The following is a 21,070-nucleotide window of genomic DNA, read 5'->3' on the forward strand; positions in this document are numbered from 1 at the left end:
ACATGCAATAAACGAATTTCAAAATCGCTATAAATCAAAATAATAGATTAAAATGAGAGAGAGAATATTTACTTTATAAAGCGCTCTTAAAAAACTTGTTGTAAACTCTGTAGTACCGTACACTGATAACAATAGAAAATCTTAATAAAAAGCTTTTAAAAAATGTTTAATTTAAATGAAAAAACTACGAATGTCTTTATATTGACTTATGCCATTTTTATGTTTATCTATTTTGCATTAGAATATGAAAAAAGTACAAGTGTTCTTCTGTGTTGCATATATTCAATTACAAATCTACTGTTGTTCCACGACTTCGGCACGCAAGCGTTTGGCTAAAGTCTTACGTAACTGCAAAGCTGAGTTCTGTGACTCACCGACTGCTTCTTCTGCAGACGCTTTATCCAGCAGCTCCGTAGTTTTGCCACCATTCTCCAGCAACCTTTGTGCCACTTGTGCCGATGATGGACGTCCGGTTGGCATGGGCTCTGAGGCACTTCTACGTGCCACCGTTTCCAGCAGCTGTTTGGCGCGTGTCTTCTTTTTGATCTCAACAATTTTATCACGTTGCTGACGTAAATATTCCTGACGCGACACAACATCTTCGGGGTTGACCTATGTAAGGTGTAAAATAGTGTTTATAAGTCTATGTGAAAAGTGTTTTAAAAGAGTTATGCACCTTTTGGTTATCGAAGAACAAATTGAGACGTTCAAACTTATCACTCACGCTGGCTTCAGCACTCTCCGGCTCAGGCGTGACAGCCGCCTCGGGACTTCCAAGTTCTTTCTCAACAGATTTTGCTATTAAATCCTCGACCTCGTCATACTTCTCGCTGTAATTTCCAATATTGGTGTTGACAAAATGAAATTGAGTTTAAATAGTCTTCCTTTCAAATAACATACCAATGTGAACTGCTGCTTTCAGTGGGACTAGCATTGTCAACCGCCTCGCTTTCCTGCAGCAGCGCCAATTGATTTTTCTCTATCAGATCCAAAGCTTGCAGCTGCAACTCTACATTGCGTTGGGTCATCATGCGTATGAACATCTTTATATCATTGGCCGCCCATATCTAAATGTACGTGATGCTTAAAAGTCGGACCTGAAAGGATTTGCATTTATATACCCACCTGCTGAAAGAGTCCCTGGTGAAAGTGCAAATGATTGTCCGGGTTTCGACCTTCCATGCAGGCAGTCTCAAATTGTTCCGGCGTAATTTGCATTTCCTCCATGAAACTGCCCAACATGTAGTCCACCAGATTCTTATACTCATTGTGAATCACCACAATATCCGGACTATCCTCACTGATTTGCATATTGGGATCGAAGACTGCAGGCAGAGAAGTTTCATTAAATGAAAAATGTTTCATTAAATTCTTCAATTAACAGTGTGTAGTGCTATTCACCTAACGATTTTTCCTCTATGAAAGTCTGTAGTGGCGCATTCCAAACGGGTCCATGCAAGAAGCACACCAACGAATCCAAGACCCATGAATCCTCGGTAGACATTTTGACAATGTGAAAAATTTACTTGTTATTGGTTCGACGATTGAAATCGAGTGACTGTGATTTCTCACTGTAGCACCTTTGGGAACCTCAATGGCACTACTAACATTTGTTTTGACCATAAATGGTTGCCTTGACGACCAAATTCTGATGTGTGGTATACATTTTCATTTGTTTAAATGTGTGTCGTAGTGAAATGGGCAGCATGGTATAATTCTTTTTAAGTCGTATCATATTTCAAGTTCTCAGACACAAAATTAACACTTTCCTGTTACCGGTATATTTATATACATACTCACCTATGAGGAAGTGGTTGGCGTATTGCGAATGTGTGTTTTGGCCAAAATTTTGCGCATACCATTCTCACCCCAAATTATATGGTTTTCAAAGGAAATGACTTTGGACTATTCTAGAAATATTCAAAAAAGAATATACATACTTCGACTAATTTCTTAACCAGAAAGCTTCATTTTAATGACGCATCGACATTTTTCTATGAAATTTTTTTCGATTCGTGTCGGGTGGGCGCTTTTCTAATTGACGGAATATCTACAAATCCAGAATAAATTACTAATTTACCTCAATACTTATTGGATCCATACCATTCCCTATTAGTTTAGACTTTGTAATCGAAATGAATGAATTTACACACATATACCCGATGAACGACTGCAACCACTTTGTTGCTATTATTTGGCTGTCTGAGTTTACTTTTATGGATTGAGTTCAAAAACACTGGCTAGTTGACCATATAGAACAACTTCAACCGTTACAACAGGTCTAGTTGTCGTCGAGTTCGAGGTCATCTAACGGAAGGCCCAGGAATCGTGCTGTTTCGATGGGGTCGGACCAAAGGGAAAGGGGTGTTAGATGAGTTGGGTTCGTTGGGTATGCAAAGAGGTGATTAGTGTCATGCGGAACTCACTGCTTGCACGACATTGATTCTGTAGGTCGGAGTTCAGTCTGGATAAGTAGGAGATCTCTGGTTTCATGTGGCAACTCGAACTGTTTGTCTGTTATGGGTGGTGATTTGACTCCAAGGACAACATTCACTGGGAGGGAGGCAAGAAAGAGATCCAGTCTCCAGTGTCTGCATTCAAGGGATGAAAGTCTTATAGTTATTAATTGGAATTCAATTAAGTAAATCCTAGTCCACTTCTAGTAAGCATAATAATCGCCATTGTTACGTTCCTATGCCGTAGATGACTATAGTTAAACGAAGGCACTTTACTGTCAACGATACAAAGTTTACTATATCCAACTGCATGCTATAGGCTGTAAAAATCGTTATGACAGGTCAGACAAAGAAAGGGCTTTCATTTTAGGAAAGACTACACTTTAGATCTCCGCTGCAGAGTTTTTTGAAATATAAAACACTTTTGTTTTTTGTTTAAAAACTATTAAAAACTATTATTTAATTTATTACTTTTTCTTCTTTCCACTTTATAAATTTACTTTTATATATATATATTTATTTATTTATTTATATATGGAGACGTAAATAAAACTTTAAAATACAAAGTTCTTCTCTTGCTTCTGATGTGTTGATTTTTTTTTTCTATTATCTTTGCTTTCGCAAATTTCGTTTTTATTATAATTTCGTTATTTGAAACGCTGCTGCTGGCTGCTAATAAACAATGTGGAAAAAGTATTAGCTGAGAAAAAAAAATTAACGAAGAACAAAAAAATATTTTTTTTTTTCATATTTTTTTACAAAACTTTCGCTTGCAATTGGAACTTGCTAAGTGTGAAAGTGTAACAGAAGAACTAATTGTTGAACTGAAGAGAGGATGAAACAAAATTAGAATTCTATGTTGCTGGAGCTTTAACAAGAAGTGTGTTTATGAAATGCTGGAAAGGAGTTTGATTTTGCTGCAACGACGACACAGACACATACATATATACATACAAGTGCATATAGGCATGTGTGCATATAATATACACATAATTAAATAAATTTAACTGCATAATTAATCATAATAGCGTTAATGATAATTGTTATATTATAGTAGTCCATATAATTATAGTAAGTATAAACTATAAAAAACTATATATTCATCCATTCATCCATATTTATGTTTAAGTGTAACTAACATACCACATTTCGTCTATGTTTTTTTGTTTTTTTCTTCATATTTTTGTTTCTTTTCATTTCATTTTTTGTTTCTTTGATGCACTGCAACAACAACTTTGCACAGATATCTCGGCGATATATATATATATACTTTTAATTTTGTTGTTTTCCCTTTGAATTGCAAAGCAAAAATGTATGCCGTTTCTGTGAAAATGTACATTTGTATGTGTGTGTGGGTGTGTAAGAGTTTTTGAGAGTGCATTAAGCGTTATTACGCGTATTTTATTTATATGCGGTTGCTTGTTAAGCGTTGAGCGCTCATGTGGAAGGAAACAAGTGGCAGGACACTACTTAAAGCGTAGAGTCAAAGCGAGGTGTGTGTGGATGCGACAGGGGTTTCTAACAAATATTTTTGTATGTACAAGTACAAAAACAAATATATAAAAAAAATAAAAATATAAAAATAAAATTAAATTTAAAAAAATAATACAAATAAAAATAAAAAAAAATTAAAAAAATAAAAATTAAAAAAAAATAAAAATTAAAAAAAATAAAAATTAAAAAAAAAATAAAAATTAAAAAAAAAATAAAAATTAAAAAATAATACAAATAAAAATAAAAAAAAATATAAAGAAAATTAAAAAAAATACAAATAAAAATAAAAAAAATTTAAAAAAAAATTAAAAAATAATACAAATAAAAATAAAAAAAAAATATAAAAAAAAAATTAAAAAATAATACAAATAAAAATAAAAAAAAATAAAAACAAAATTTAAAAAATAAAAATAAAAAAATAAAATAAATTAAAAATAAATAAATAACTAAAAAAAAATTAAAAAAGAAAAATAATAATAGTAAATAACTAAAAAAATAGCAAATAAATACAAAAGAAAAATAAAAAAAATTAAAAAACAATAAATAAATAAAGTTAAAAACAAATAAAATTAAAAAAATTATATAAATAAACAAAATATATATATATTATATTATTAAAAAATAATAAAAAAATAGTAAAAAAAATAATAATAAAAAATAATTTAAGAATGTATAATAAAATAAAATAAAAATAATAAACATTCAAAAAAAGTTAACAATAAAAAATATTAAAATTAAAATATAGTTCAAAAAATTAATTTAAAAAATATTAAAAAAAAAAATATTAAAAAGAAAAACATTTTTAAGTAAAAAAAGTGAAGAAAATATTTTATAAAATTAAAACGATAATTATAACATAATTAAAATATAAAATATAACAACAAAGTAGAAAGTAAAATTTAAATAAACTAAAACTGAGAAAAAATTTTCACTGCAGCGTGGGGTTTGCAAAATTTGAACATACAACATCCAGACATTAGAACTGGGAAAGTAGTGAACAAAAGCGACAGACAAACCATATAATTGAGTGAAATAATAAATGTATGTATGTATTATACAAATTAAGCAATTTGAAGTGTGCTCGCTTTGGAAACAATTTTTCGTTATACTAAAGCCTGCAAAGTCTACAGAATAGCCATGTGCATATATTGTACGTAAACTATAAAGATGTATGTAACTAGGTATGTATGTGTGTGTGTTTATGCCTATGGAGCCGGGTTTACGTTATTATCATTGTTCTTGTGTGTGTGTGTGTGTTTATTTTTGTGTTTTTGTATATGAATATATACGTTTATTAATGATATATTGTACATATCATTTATTATTTTGTTCTTTACTTTCTTTTTTTTTCACTTAACTAATATAATACATAATATATATTTATGTATGGATCTAAACGTAATCAATTGTGTATACTAAAGTATATGTATTTGTTTATATTACAATAAAAACTAATGAAAACATACATACAATTCGAATTTATTTTAGGTTTTTCAATTTTTGTATTAAGATTTTTTGTGTGTTTTGTGAAAGTGCAAATTTAAATTCAATTTTGTTTTTTTTTTTTTTTGTTAAATTATCTGGTCAGAAGTTGAATTCGGTTGGAAGTGTTTGAAACAAAGTTTTTTTTTTTTTTTTTGGAAAAAAAAATTGCACCACAAATTTGAGTGGAAAGGTGGTACAAAGGAAATGAGTTGAAATTTAGTGGTTTTAGAAAGCTCTGTGTGTCATAAAAATAACTTAAAAAAATATTAAATAAGAAATTAAAATTAAAATTCAATAAATTGAGAAAATAAATAATTTATAAAAAATATTTTATTAGTAACACCTCTACAACCCTCTATAAATAATTATTATCAAGAACGAGTTATGGAACTTAACTTATTATTTTACAATCAGCGTATAGTGGACACATATTCACAATGCAGCAAGTTTTGTAATTAGGAACCGTATAGAATTATATTTTTTAGAAAAAAAATTTAAAAATATTATTTTTTAGATAAAAAAAATTGGAAATTATATTTTTAGATAAAAAAAAACAAATTGGAAATCATTTTTCAGATAAAAAAAAATTGGAAATTATTAGTGTTAGATAAAAAAATATTATTTTTTAGTTAAAAAAATTTTAAAATAAATTATTTACACTATATACGCTGCGAATGGTATTCAATGACTTTTATAATTGATTTTTAATAAAAAGAAAACAGAAAATTATAATAATTAATTTAAAAAAATTATTATAAAATAAATGCAATGTACCAAAAACAAATGGAAATACACACAATCATTGGTTTTAACAATATGAGTGTATATTACATGGTTTTTGAGTATAAAAAATAAAAAATAAAAATTTTTTTTAATAAAATATTTTAAGAAAAAATTTATATAAAGCATATATAGTGCAATTACAAGCTTTTCTATAAAACATGTTATGACAGCGCATAAATTTAACGTTAGCTCTTATTTTACATATGCAAAAATATTTTTATATAATTTATTACAAAATCGTTGCTTTCAAAAATTGATTTTAGTTGAAAAATACTAGGTTAGTCTCGTTATGTTTTAATATATACTAAAACTTGGTTCAATGTGAATAAGTGATTGGACTTTTGCGTCTGATTGTGTGTGAATGTTCGGTTAGATTTGTTGTTGTACGAAGCAATTATCGCGACAGCTTAACCTGAATAATTTAGGAAAACTGTAAACTATTTTTAATAATTTTTAATAAATGATGGTCACTCTGCGGAGCACTACGCTTCTTTAAAAGTTTTGAAGTTGAAAAAGCAATAAAATTATATTACAAAAATTATAAAGTTTATATAAAATTAAAAAATGTTCCTTTTTAATTTACAACTCATTTCCTTTTCCGCCTTCAATTTCATCAATTTATTTGTATTCACACGACAACGCGCACTGCAATGTGATATCGCAAGTAACTGTTGTTAAGCGCGTTCAACTTCAAAATAAGCGCAACTGAAAATATGAAAAATTAAACTCTGCCGGCAGCTTAACAACTGCACTTTTGACCGCACACTGCAGGCTTTTTTGCATCGTTTTAATATATAGTAGAAATGTTGTTACCATTAATTTAAGTATACTTATTATTATCCTTCAAATTAATTTAGCGGTCCCCATTAAATTAGATTTAACATTGCGACGACGACAATGACGATGACGACTATTACATTGTGTTAATTTCGTTAAAGTAAATGTATGAAGCATGTGGTTCAACTTTCATCATCCTTCACACTGCACTTGCTTTCTGGCAATTTGTAATCTTTGATGTGTTTTATGTTTTTTTTTTCTCTCATTTTTTTTTTGCTTTTAAATTTTGTTTGACTTCCAACATATGTACTCTCATCAACTCAGCTCTTCCATTTAAATATATATATATATATATTTATTATATTATGTATGAATGTATTTATAGTTCGACAAAATTTATTTAATTAGTATTTTGCGAATTTAATTTCATTTTATTTTATTTATTATTTATTCTCTAGTAGATTACGCGTTATATACTTGTATGTAGTATGTATTTATGTATCTATGTATAATTATGTATGTACGTTTCTTTCATTTTATTTTATATTAATTTTGTCTGCCGTCCCATCCATCTGCAGTGTCCGTATAAACAATACAATCAACACTTAAACACGTTTCTTTCCTTCGGAGTTTCTTATGTTCGCATTAATTCTGCTTCTTCTTATTTAGTTTGTTGGCTATACTAGTTGTTGCGGTTGTTGCTGTTGTTGTTGTTGTGGTTGTTCTGTCACATTCATCCAACTGGCTGTTGTTGTTATTATTATTTTATTAACGCTAATTATCTGCTCTATGTTTATTGTATTTCTGTTACATCTATTGTTGTAATTGTTGTTGTTGTTGTTGCAGCTGTTGGCATGTACTTTTGCGTACGGCACTGGTTACTACTGCAAGCGTTGCTGTTGCTGTTGCTGTTTTCTTTATATGGCTATTGCTTTTACAAATTGTTGCAGTTGTTGTTGTAATGTGTTGAAGACATTGTTGCGAATGTTTTAATAATTGATTCTGCAGCTGCCGCTGCCGCTGCTGCTGCTGCCGCCGCTGCTGCGGCCGCTGCATTAGTAGCGTAATTTTGCTATGCCATACGTGGCTTCTTTTGATGCGGCGACTCCTCTTCATCCTCCTCCTCGTAGTCATCATCATCGCCCGAATCGCTCTCATAGTCGACGAGACCCTGCAAGTCAACAACGATATATTCAGTGAGGTTATGTTAATCATTTGAATTGCAAAATTTTACTGTTATTTTTTGCAGTTATGCTTAACTCACCTTCTTCAAAATACTCTCCCCAGTCACAATGGACGAAATAGCTGCATCTTTGCCATTGCCCAAGGTTTCGACACTGTCGTTGTGCTTGCCAACATTGAGCGCCAGCGTGTCCGCAGCATTTGCAGCCGCTGCCAAATTCGCCGCAGTTACCACCCCACCTCCGCCGCCACCACCCATATTGGGCGTTACGCCAGTCACTGTGGCTGCGACGGCGGCTGCGGCAGCCGCTCTCACCGCGGCTACAGCATCACTCGATGCAATCGATGTTAGCAGTTGTGAGGCTGCTGCTGCAGCGGCGACCGCCGACTCGGACAGCGCACTCGAAGTGGATGGTGTCGCTGCTATCGATGTTGCTGATAAGGACTGCGATTGCAGCGCAGCTACCGCCGATGCTGATGGGGGCACTGATGCGGCAGTGGCGGATGACGTGGCGGAAGCGCCGAATGTTAATTCTTGATGCTGTGGTACAATGGAAACCAAATGCTGACGCAATTCAACAATATCGGGATCCTCGTGTGTATGCTCTGGATGCTGTTGATGTGGATGCTGCTGTTGATGTTGGTGTTGGTTTTGCGCCTCCAAATGTGCGGCACTAGCTGCCGATGTGCTGGCCACACCAGCCGCGGCGGCTGCAGCTGCTGCCACTAGGGTGCTATTTAAATTTAGCTGCTGTTGTTGTTGGAAATTATGCAATGCCGTTTGCTGTTGATGATGGAGCGCAATATTGGCGGCCACAGCAGCTGCACCTAAATGCGCCTGTGTGGCAGCAGCGGCGGCAGACTGTGCATGATCAAGGCTACTACTATTGGACGCATTCGAAACCACATCGCTGAGACTCACGCCGCTCACGCCAACAGCCGGTGTTAGTGTCGTTGCAGTGGTCGTTGTGGAGCTCAAACTATTTACGCTGCTACTGCTGCCGAGCAATGCACCTTGTGGTGGCGACTTTTGTTGTATCGATGATTGTTGTGACGGAGATTGTGAAGGGCCATTCTTTTCTGTGACGGCTGCATGTGCAAAATGGAAGATGTGAACTCATAAATATTATAATAAAATGAAAACATTTAATAATACATACATTTCATCACGCTGTTGTAAGTATCATATTCATCGGCGAAATCTTCCTCCTCATTGAACCACATCTCTTCTTCGTCATCCATCTGTCGCGGATCACGGCGGAAGCGACCACGTATAATTGGTAAGCTACTGTAGGAAGATATGTGTATAAAAATTTTTATTGTTAGTATTTTTGTTTGTATTGCTGTAAATTTATATGTTAAATATGACCACTTACGTATCCAGCGACATCTTGTCGCGATCCTTTATTCGGTCTTGATACTGATCGTAGCGATTCTTGAGATATTTAAATGTTTGTACATATTCGATTTCATCAAATATTTTACTGAAATTCTCCACGAAGTAGACGCAAAGTGTTTTGATATCCTCAAGTTTTACAAACTCAAACAATTCCAGTATAGCCGATTCGAGTAAATTATATCTGCCATTATTTCTAATGAATGCGTCAACAACTGGTGCAAATAAGTTACCTTTAACTATATGCCTGTGAAAAGGAAAAAAAAAAATTTTATTTTTATTTTTAATTATGAAAACTATCACAAAAGAAAACAAGTAAGGAAAGGCTAAGTTCGGGTGCAACCGAACATTCAAAACTCTCGCAATTTATAGATGTATTTTATTAAGATAACACACAATTTGACCCATATATTCGGCATGAAGTCCAATAGAATAACGAAAATCATCATATATAGTATATGAGGGCTGAGATAATTTCTGAACTGATTTCAGACAATGTGTACCAATGTACACTATATCCAACACTATATTCCGACTTAATTTGGCTAAGATATTTCACATATTAACCGATTTATGAGGTATTATTAAACCCATTTTTTTGTTTTTGAAAAACTTATAATTAGGTATATGGGAGCTAGTGGAATTTATGACCCGAATTTAAACATTTTTGACACAGAGACACACTATTCGAAGAAAAATATTCACTCTGTATTAAATTAAAATATCTCAGATATTTACCGATATTTTGGGTTAAAAATTACCCTTAGGCACTAAGTCTTTCTTGTACGATATCCGGGGTCTTGAAAAGCTATAGTCCGACTTTCGACAATTTTTCCACAAGTGATGCGACAGCTCAAATACAGTATTAGTGTAAAGTTTGATTTTGCTATCACAATGTATAACTATAAAGTGAAGGAATTCAAAATTGAGTTATATGGAAAGTAGGCGTGGTCACCATCAGTGTCATCAGGCTGTCTAGAAAGTATTATGTACCGAATTTCATTGAAATTGGTCGGGTAGTTCCTGAGATATGGTTTTTGACCCATAACCACGCCCATTTTCCATATTTAAAAAAAATCTGAGTGCAGCTTCCTTCTGGTATTTCTCGTGTAAAATTTAGTGTTTCTAATGTTTTTCGTTAGTGAGTTAACGCACTTTTAGTAATTTTCAACATAAACTTTGCATGGGAGGTGGGCATGGTTATTATCCGAATTCAACTATTTTCATGGTGTATGGTGGGGTGAATATGTGTACCAAGATTCATTAAGATATCTTAATTTTTACTCAAGTAAAAAGGGACAGACAGACGGACGGACAGACATCCGAATTTCAAATCCACTCGTCAATCTGATCATTTATATGTATATAACCCCTTATCTGACTCTTTTATTTCTGGGTGACACAAACAACCGTTATGTGAATAAAACTATTATACTCTCCTTGATTCGAGAGTATAAAATTATACTCAACGGAAGGAGAAAATTAAATTCAAGAAATCAGTGAAAGATTTCTTAGTTTCTAAGAGATTAAGTGAGGTTACGTTAATCGAGAGCCACTTGTCTCCAATTTGAAAAAATGCCAAATAATATGAAATTATAAACAGTACCAGGCACATCAGGGATGTATAATTTTTCAACTTATAGTCTAGTATTCTTTACCCACTTACCTATTATAAAACTCGTCTTTAAGTGCAATAATTTTCCTTAAAAGTCTAAGTGCGCCAAGTACGAGGAACGTATGTGTGCTTTTCATAAGCACAAGTATTCTCTTTAGGAGATCTTTTTGTATGATAAAGTTTTTAATATGATAAGTATGATGTTCCACACAGAATGACAATATATCCAAGACAATGCCAAGCAATTGTGCGGTTTGGTAGTCTTCACTATCTGGACGATCACCGATTGTGTTAATAAGTAGGGGAGCTAGACAATGAATAGAGATAAAAAACACGTTATTTTGGTACCATTTCGTTATGGAGCGTGCTTGCGGCACTTACCAATCAGCGTTTGTATGCTATGTTTGTAGAAAAAGTTCAGAAAATCGGCCTTCTCCGTTAGCATACTTTCGGGTTCCAATAAAATCTTTATGATGCCCATTAATTGCACTGCGACACCAAGTTCGGGCTCGGAATCGCTCAACATTTGTTCAATGGCAATATTCAATAACATACGATCCTGCAAACATACGAATAGTTATACAAAATTCATAGAGAGAAGAATGCTTATACTTACACCTTCTGTGCGATTGACCTGCTGTAGTGTGTAGTTGCGCACCACCAACGGTGAGAACTCCACAATCGCAGTGAGTATATCGATTGAAGCGGACTTTGTCTTTTGATCGTTCATCACCAGTGTTATCTCCAACGCTTGCAATATACCCAAACAGGTGAGTGTCTTATAGAAAGAGTCTTTGCCCTGTGGCTGCAAGTTCTGTGCATAATTGCAAAATTCCTTTAAGAATAGCACAATATCGCGACGCTTGGCATCGCTGGTACTTGGATCTGTTAGAATTGTAAACATATCAACCAGAAAGCGTTCATCCTCTTGTATGAGTGTGACAATTTCCACTTTGTTGAAAAATATGAAACTGGATAGCGTGTTTAGCATGTTGTCTTCGACAAATACCGATGGTGTAGGCAATATAATGTCTTGTATGTACTGTACACGGAACGTTTGGTGGATTTTAGCGAGCAGATCTTGATTTTTAATCGGTACTGCTTCGCGGAACTTGGCCCATTGTTTTAAATACTGACGATGCTTCTTTGGTTGAGTGGAACTTGGATCATACTCTAGGCAGCCAACCACATCGAAAATAGTATCTTCGGCGAACATAATCTCGAACAATGCATTCTTGTTCAATAGGAATATATTCTTGAAAATCTCGAAGAGATGATGTAAACCCTCGGTATTGTCGAGATCTTCGCATACATGGAATAGATTTAGTAATTTTTTTATATAATTTTCGGATTCCAAAGCCATGGAGAGTTTCTCCTTGCGCAACGGTGTGGTCAAACAATTCTGTATGGTTTCGGAGATCTCTTCCAGACGTGCCAATTCACATGGCGGCAATTCAATGGGTGGTGCTGTATCGGACATATCTTCGAAACGTTCATCTTCGGATTCCTCAACAATGTCCTGCGTTATCTCAACTGATGGATCTTTACCTTGAACCTGTAAATGGAGGGGGAATATGAGTACAACAAAGTTACACACAAATATAATTAAAAAATATATATTTTTTTTTAATTAGAAGAATGGCATATAAACAGTTAATCCTCTGTAAATGTAAATGTTTTGCATATTATTTCAGTTACCTGACAAATTTTCTCCCATATTTCATCACAACCGGCCTTCTCCTGAAAGCTCAATGCCAAATCGAAATTATCGCCTTCTGACCAAACGATCAGTGTGTCCTGTTGTTTTTGGTAGGCGGTGTCGGGTTGAATTTTACTTTCCAAAAGTAAAGAACCATCCGATTCGGCACGCACCAGCAATGAAATACCTTTAAAAACAGAATTTGAAGTATATATTATGCAACTATCAAGTCAAGGCAACGCCAAAAATACCTTTAAGCCGGTCGACATAATTCGAAGATACATGCCCGGTGCCGCGATCATCCCATTGCCGCTCCGCATTCAAAGCGTACAATTTAACACGTCGGCGGGTATCTGTGGTCATATTTTCCTCCAAATTGTATGCTCTCAATCGTTTAATTTTAACTCGTAGCTTTCTTTTGAAAATATTATTACCCACAAATTCCAGAGTACGATCAGCAGCTAACTCGTACTTTTCAGTCTGTAACATAAAAATCTAGAGTTAACAATACCATTAGGCTAATTGTTGTTGCTATTACACTCTTAGTACTCTTAGTACAATACGTACACTTTGAAAGCTTGCGTTAGTTGTTGCTCTCTCACGCTAATCAACTACCTGATTTTATGTGCGTGCGTGTGTGTGTGTGTGTATGTTTATTGTAGACAATAGACAATTAATTAATACACAGCTTATTCCTGCAGCTTATTATGCTGAAAAAAACTGAAAGAAGTACGCAAATTAATTTACTAAAAAGTCGGGTATTTAATTTAGTTTATTTTCAACTTACGGAAGATTACTTAATGGGTCTTTGAATTTAGAATTCAAATTTCACAAATCTTTTTGAAGTCATTGTTTTTCAACAATTTTCTAGAGTACGGATATACATATGGAAGTAGTGTTCGCGCTGCGAAAATAATCTATAAATGAAAATTAAGAAAAATTTACAATCAGTTAAATATATGTTATGCTTCATTTATAATTATTTTAAATTTTAATACCATAATGTCATAATACGCATAAATGCTACATACATTATTTAGAATAAAATTAAAGATTGCAATAAACATATAGGTTAGGTTAAGTTAGGTTATTCTGGTAGGCTAAAAAGCCACACATAGATCATTTTTGGTCCTTTGCCATGCCATATAATATAATAATATAAACATATATATATTATATTAATATTACACAATTTTGTGAAATATTATGATTAATTATAATCATATAAATATTTATAAATACGCATAAACACAAGGCGTACATATATTCAAAGAAATAAGAACGCGAAGTGTTGCCGACTAAATGTGCCGTTCCGGTTGTATGTATATACTTGGTTATAATCGGAACTGAAAGCTTTATGTTATGCTTATCAGCATCGGCGATCTTCCAAATTCACTGCCGTTTTTGAGATATTTGCATTTACCAATTATATTCTAAATAATTTTGAAGTAAATGATTAATTATGAGGAAGAGCGACCCATATTATGCTTGTCACGTGTTAAAATCCATATTAGAAGGGTGAGTCAAGTGTGGAGAATAACTTCGAACAGAACAAAAACACGAATTTTTTCATTCAATTCATTAACACCTTCCTTGCCTCCCTCCCAGTTAATGACGCCCTTGGAATCAAACCACCACCCTTAGCAGACGGAGAGTTCGAGTTGCCACGTGAAACCAGAGTGACTGTTGCGCAACTTCGTTCTGGATATTGTAGCAGGTTAAACTCCTACTTATCCAGACTGAACCCCGACATACAGAATATATGTCCTGCGTGCAATGAGTCCCCGCATAACACTAATCAACTCTTTGCATGCCCAACGAACCCAACTACGGTTATTTGCAACACCTAATTTCAATCGAGGTAGATATGAAGGTTATAAGATGAAAATATTTGCAATGTACATGGATTGAATCAGCGATTTGTCACTATCACAAACGAGAGTTACTCAAAAAAAAAAATTAGACATCACTCAAGACACATCCGATTCACCAACGGTCATTCATGCATACTACTTTTTGTATTTTGAGGTTAGGGGTAGTCAGGATTTTCAAAAAATCATTTTTTTTTGCATTTTCGCTAAGTGTAATATCTTAAAAATATGATAGTCACCGCTAGGACCTTTTTTTGGAACTGGGTCAACACAAACAGCTATAACTTTGGAAACTATAAATTTTATGTTTCAATTGTTTTTGTGTCTTCAGGTTAACACATTGTGTAATAATGCTATATTATTACTTTTGTAAAATAACATGATAAATAGCAAATAAAATTACTGAAAATTCTAATTTTACGTGTCTCTGGCTACCACTAACCCCTTATTAGAATTAGAGTGCAATTTCCATGGCAAATAAACACAAATGCATACATATTTCAAATTCATAAATTGTACAATTTTATCTTAGCCACTCATATAGGGCTTACGTAATCTTTGCAAAAATTAAAAAAAAAAATTTCGACTCGCACGTTGTTTACTACGTCGAAAGACCAGTTTTCTGTTGTATTTTTAAAAATACAATTTTCTTTTCTTACTTTTTCCACTACGCTCATTATCAACGGCATGTTGTTTTTGTCAAAATTTTTGTTACAAATTCAAAATTAACTTTACCATTGGTGACGCTTTCGACGTACATACATACATACGTAAAAAGGTCAAAACACTCATAATGTGGCGGCGCTAAACGCTGAATAATACTAAGCTCCACAATATACTATGTACATTGTTGTTGTATTACGCAGAGTATCGCCATAGCATATATTCACCTGCATCCAAGTATATATACATATATACCATATATAATGGATGAATGAATGAATTTGTGAAAGCAAATAAACAGCGTCATTCGTTTCTTCGCTGCGGCGCTGTGCTTGCGGCAAAAAGTTTAAATTGTAAATACTTGCATTTTTGTTGTCAATATGTTTTTTGTTGATCTGCATTTCAATTTCAATACATTCAAGTTTTTGTTTGTTATTTATTGTTGTTTTTGTTTTATATCTTACGTTTTATTCCCATTGGTAAAATATGTTTCTGCGTATGTATGTATGTATGTATGTATGCCTGTGTATCATTGTAGATGTAAACCAAATGTGTAAAGACAAACACCTTGGCAAATTATCGAACCAAACGTAGCGGAATAGTGTGTAGCCCAAGAATAGTTGAAAGCAAAATATACATACAAACTTGTAGTGAGATCGGGAAAAAGTATGTAGGTATACACACGAAAACGAAACTTTCTGTTTACAAACAAAAAAATCACAATAAAACTGCAAAAATGGCATGAGTAATGCTCATCTACATGTAAACTTACAACAAATACGCGTTTATCTTTGGAATTGCACATGTATGTTTGTATGCATGTATCACAAACAATGGCCAACAAGCTAGCTGCCGCCATCTAGCGAACGCAAAAAAGTTTTCGCAAACCCCCTAAAGGTAAGTATTTACTCTACCGCCAAACGTAACCAGCGGACGTAGAAACTTACACGAACTTGTAGTGCTTGAGACTTTGAAATTCCAGCGCTTTTACATATACAAATGCATGTACATGCAAGTACATAGGGATTCGTACCACCCTAATGAAAGTGGGTAACTTGAATGGTCTTATGAATGCCTGAAAATTTCGCGTTGCACTGTGGTAGGGAGTGCCAACACAGTGGGATGAACCAAAAAAAAAAAACATATAAAGAAGAAAGATGTTGTGCGCGAGAACCTCAGCCACATGTTGCATATAACTATGGCCAAAATTATGGACAGTAAGTGTCTACGTGATGTAGAGCACAATTGTAACTAAGTTATGCATAAAGGCCCATAAGGGAAAACATACTCTAAGAAACTTAAAATTTGCATTAGAGTGCTATTGACCTCTGCTCATTTAGGACGCCATCAACTATTAAACTTTAAACAAAAATCCTTGGAAGCAGTATACTTAGACAATTCATTAAAACAAAACATTTACAAAAAAAATTTCATTACAAACTTTGAAAATATTTTAAAATATCTTGAATATCAGAGATCTTGTAATCATTTAGCAAAAAAAAAAACAATTATTTTTGATATTCCGGATTTTGTTGCTGTTCCAACTAGTGCGTGCTTCTCTACTTTTTACTTTTCTAAGGTTGTGTAAAGACAGAAAACTTTCGACCCGTTCAACCTGTGGTCAAGGTCACCTGACCCCTAATAATGTAATAATAATTACAAGCATCATTACAACAACAGCTAGCATAGCTGGCCTAGAAAAGTAAAAAAATTAGCTATAGAATACATGGAATATAAATTATAAAACATATATTTTGATACTTCTAAGAAATTTAAATCAAGTTTTTAAAGTTGTACAGTATTTTTGAAAACTCAATATTCAAGAATTTGTAAAACCTAAAGGAAAGTATAAAGCAAAATAGCGAAATGTGTGCAATAGATATGTACATATATAGCTAAAAATATGCACATAATGAACGTGATACAGCTCCACATGTCTCTATACATACTCGAACAGACGTAAAATGTATGCGCCAACGAAGTTAGTTCGGCAACGAACGTACGAACAAAATAACCAACAAAACAAAAACAAACAAATATTTTACTAAACAAAATATTGTGGGTTGTAGTTATCTATATACACATATACATATTTGGTATATATGAATGTACTATTTATGTACGATGTGAACATCAGTCACACAACTTTCATAACAGACCTTGCGACGGTCATCACTGATGATGGCGTCTTGACTTATCAGCTGTATATTCCTTGGAAACGTTTGATTGTGCAAGTCCAGAATAATACAATACATACTTATGTTCGTCTTTTTACTTTCAATCTCACAAATATCGCCATGAGCAAAGGAACAATTCGAAATTTAGTTGATGTCTTTTCGCATAAAGCATAAATTTGTATTTGGCAAAAACACAATAAGTTAAACTTTAAAGTAAACCTGTTTAAAAACAATGCCGGCAATTCGCTCACTGTTTAAACGTAAATGTATTGATATTCAGAAGCGTGTAATCATAATCGCATATCTGCTTCATTCGTATGAGCGTAAAAGCTGCTGGCTGGCATAACAAACTCGCAATTTTGGTGCTCTCCATCAATTAAGGCACAGCGATTAGATACTGGAAACTCTTTGAAATCAGTTTGTGATAATGATGAATTTGTTTAAATATTAATCATTGTAATTTACGCATTAGTTGTTAAGTGTACATTTGTTTTTAATCTTGCTGACGTCTTTATATGTTCTACAATACTGGTTAAGAGTAAAATATATATACTTATTATATATACTTACTCATATTCCAAATTTAAATATGCAAATAAAAAAACAACGACATAACGTTCTACCTAGACCAACGAGTCACCGTTCTCACGACAGTCGGTTCTACGTAACCGGAACGGACCCGGATTCTTATCTGGCCAAGGACTGTCAAATCGGCAGCATTCCTCAGAATTATTTGGGGAATGTTTTAAGCCGTTACAACAACAACAACAACACCAACGAGTCAAAGTAATCGGAACACAACTGACTGCATTCCCGGCAGGATTTTTTAAAAAACATTTCGGGAATGTTTTCTGCTGTTGGAACAGCAGGACCACTTGGTCTATACAGTAATATCCACTTATAAACTGACTGAGACAATAAATGGCAGTGGTAATCAAAAGTGACCTTATTGATAATCAGACTTAAAGATATTATACACATACACAAACACAGTTGTTTATATTTATACCAGAGGAAGAGGAGTTACTAGATATTCGCCTTACTTCTCATAATGATGAAGGTTTGCTTTTTGCAGTGGCTTAACACATTTCCCAATTAAATGTTTTACCGAATAACGATACCGGTTACGAAGATTGTCGTGGAAACGGTAGTTTGTGGCAATCGGAATTCAAACTTGCAACTTCTCGTAAACATTTGGAACAAAGCAATATTTTCCTCTTAATTCGGATATTGTCTCTAACAAGATATAACCACAAACCGCTAATGATACACCAATCATGCTCCCAACTCACTCGGTTAAGGTGGTTAATTGTACTTCAACTTTTTGCTTCCTTTTAACTCGAACAAAAATCATTAACTTATCACTTTTACACTCAATCCCTTTGCATATTTTATATATAAAAATTTTGAGTTGCAAGGCATTTGCAAAAAAAAAATTGCATTAAAATCTTTATATAAACTTTATACGAAAATCCAGCGAGAATAATTAACAAAATAATGGATACACACACGCTATATGCATCAACTCACCACGAAAGTAAGCAAGCGGCACAAGAAAATTCACCATTGAGCACGAATAGCTGCATCAACACAATAGAGACTTTTGGGTGAAAAAAATTAAAAACGATGATGAAAATAAAGGAAAACACGAGAAACGACCAATAATCTGGCAAAAATACTCATTCATTTAAACAGCAATTAAATCATTCATACATTTTGTTAAATTAAACAAAATATTCAACGATCCAAGAAACTTGATCATAGAAACAAATTTGAAAAGAACCAAAACAAATTGTGTATTTACAATTCGCCCTTCGAGTACAGAAAACATTAATGAATTAAGCGCAACAAACAAGTACATGTGCGCCTCTTGTCGACAAGGGGGGCGAAAGACGACAATGTTGGTTGATAGATGACATCGTCCGACGAGTTGTTACGGCTGCAGTTGTGACGCGCTAACGTGTTGTACACACACGAGAGTATACGAAAGAAACACCTCAAAACAAAAAAAAATATGGATTGAGGTGGGCGTTTTGCGGCAAATAATGCTGAAGTAGCGGGCGGTTCTATTCCGCATACAATTTCACACATATCCAAACACTTCGCACTTCATGCCGTGACTCCATATTAACACAATTACCTCCACCTCATCTCATTATTACGTATAATACCAAATTTCAAAAGATATATATAAACATCTACGATTTGTCAGATTCTATATACACGACACGACTAATGAAAAATTTATATCTTAATAGTATTTTCGTACTCGCAGCTACCGCAAATGATGAACTGAAATCGGCAAAATCCTAAAGATCTCCACCGCGATGTCTTTATGTTCTTTGCTATATATGCAATAGCTTCACGTTTTTCGCGCTGGCCACACTATTTCACTTTTTCATTCCTTTCTGATTCAATTCAGTTTATATATATATTTTAATCGTAATTAATGCTCGCCTGATTTCAATTATATTTGTATTCGTCTGTTTAGCACTTCAACTTGCGTTTACGCATATTTCTTATTGTTTCACACGCGTATACAATTTGGAAAAATCAGTAGCGACTATTTCTTTATTTTCCCAGCCCTCACAATTTACAAAATCACATAAAAATTCGCAGCTTTTACACTCGAGCCGTCGTCGTCTCATCGGTCGCTAAATTTTTGACTTGCTTCGATTCCAACTGTTCCGATCGAACGAATATACTGCTTTTGTGTGTGTGTGTGTGTGTGTCCCGATATTCGTCATTCGAAAATGGCGGCGCCAAGCACAGGGTCGCAAAGTTGCAATCAAATCATTACGAGTAATATCAAACAGTGAAATTTTGTTTATACAATACGCATTTACATACAATATTATAATTATTGTGCAGTTTCAAAACTAACTTCACTTCATGCCGTAAATTTAATATGTAAAAAAAATATACCACTAATTTCACGCATATCAAAGTTCTTCGAACGGCCGCAAGGCGTCGCTACCGTCAGTAACATATTTAAAAACCATAAGATTTGCCAATTAGACTTTCAATGCAATTTAATAAGTGATTAATTATCCATCATTATTTATATTCCCATATTTTGTTTTAAAATCAATTATATCAATTACAATTTCCGAATTTCAGATTATTTATTAAAGTCCGCCAGGTGGCCGGCGTCGTGTGCAATATTTCCTTTTCGTCAATATTTACGAATATTCGTGTGTATACGAGAAAAGAATGACAATGCGTGAGGAACACAATAAACGGGAAGAAACAACGCGTTTCGCTAAACTAGACAGATAAAATTTCGTTTGTATGTGATACTTACAAATGGTTTTCACAAACTGCACACAATTTCATTCACTTTAGCTCTTAATAAAATTTTAAGCTAGTTACAGTACACACATAAATAACGTTTTTTTTAACTATTTATTTTGATTATGCAACTTTAAACAATTTATAGAACCGATGTGACTGAAATACTGACAACCCAAGT

At 33.5% G+C, this 21,070-nt stretch overlaps 2 protein-coding genes across 6 annotated transcripts; both read right to left on the minus strand.

Annotated features, from left to right (window-relative positions):
• Positions 1-193: 193 nt before the first annotated feature.
• On the minus strand, positions 194-4,122 carry LOC105218104 (cilia- and flagella-associated protein 36). Its single transcript, XM_011193471.3, has 5 exons — positions 1,402-4,122; positions 1,126-1,325; positions 901-1,067; positions 677-830; positions 194-612 (listed from the first exon to the last, which is right to left on the minus strand). Exons 1-5 carry the CDS (start codon positions 1,502-1,504, stop codon positions 295-297), a joined length of 942 nt encoding a protein of 313 aa, XP_011191773.2. The 5' UTR covers positions 1,505-4,122; the 3' UTR covers positions 194-294.
• A 641-nt stretch (positions 4,123-4,763) lies between these two features.
• Positions 4,764-21,045, minus strand: LOC105218102 (serine/threonine-protein phosphatase 4 regulatory subunit 3). 5 transcript variants are annotated; one of them, XM_011193469.3, is made up of 12 exons: positions 20,903-21,045; positions 13,675-13,804; positions 13,455-13,607; positions 13,139-13,382; positions 12,887-13,074; positions 11,805-12,743; positions 11,570-11,747; positions 11,240-11,495; positions 9,554-9,820; positions 9,338-9,465; positions 8,260-9,266; positions 4,764-8,166 (listed from the first exon to the last, which is right to left on the minus strand). In XM_011193469.3, the coding sequence occupies exons 4-12, from the start codon at positions 13,374-13,376 to the stop codon at positions 8,068-8,070; spliced, it is 3,300 nt and encodes a 1,099-aa protein (XP_011191771.1). In that variant the 5' UTR covers positions 13,377-13,382; positions 13,455-13,607; positions 13,675-13,804; positions 20,903-21,045; the 3' UTR covers positions 4,764-8,067. The 5 variants fall into 5 exon arrangements, with proteins under 5 accessions (XP_011191771.1, XP_054081134.1, XP_011191772.1 ...); XM_054225159.1 differs by lacking the exon at positions 20,903-21,045 and adding an exon at positions 19,878-20,309; XM_011193470.3 differs by lacking the exon at positions 20,903-21,045 and adding an exon at positions 19,868-20,309 and having other exon boundaries at positions 13,139-13,367.
• Between the last annotated feature and the right edge of the window lie 25 nt (positions 21,046-21,070).

The sequence above is a fragment of the Zeugodacus cucurbitae genome, chromosome 2 (genome assembly GCF_028554725.1).
Source record: "Zeugodacus cucurbitae isolate PBARC_wt_2022May chromosome 2, idZeuCucr1.2, whole genome shotgun sequence".
Lineage (NCBI taxonomy): Eukaryota > Metazoa > Arthropoda > Insecta > Diptera > Tephritidae > Zeugodacus > Zeugodacus cucurbitae.

Coding starts and splice junctions, on each gene's coding strand:
- LOC105218102 (XM_011193469.3), bottom strand. CDS start 13,376: ATGTTACAGACTGAAAAGTACGAGTTAGCTGCTGATCGTACTCTGGAA. Junction 9,821..11,239: donor AAAGACGAGTTTTATAATAG/GTAAGTGGGTAA, acceptor TCCTTTTCACAG/GCATATAGTTAAAGGTAACT. Junction 8,167..8,259: donor GGGAGAGTATTTTGAAGAAG/GTGAGTTAAGCA, acceptor GTTGACTTGCAG/GGTCTCGTCGACTATGAGAG.
- LOC105218104 (XM_011193471.3), bottom strand. CDS start 1,504: ATGTCTACCGAGGATTCATGGGTCTTGGATTCGTTGGTGTGCTTCTTG. Junction 1,326..1,401: donor CATAGAGGAAAAATCGTTAG/GTGAATAGCACT, acceptor CTCTGCCTGCAG/TCTTCGATCCCAATATGCAA. Junction 1,068..1,125: donor ACCAGGGACTCTTTCAGCAG/GTGGGTATATAA, acceptor ACGTACATTTAG/ATATGGGCGGCCAATGATAT.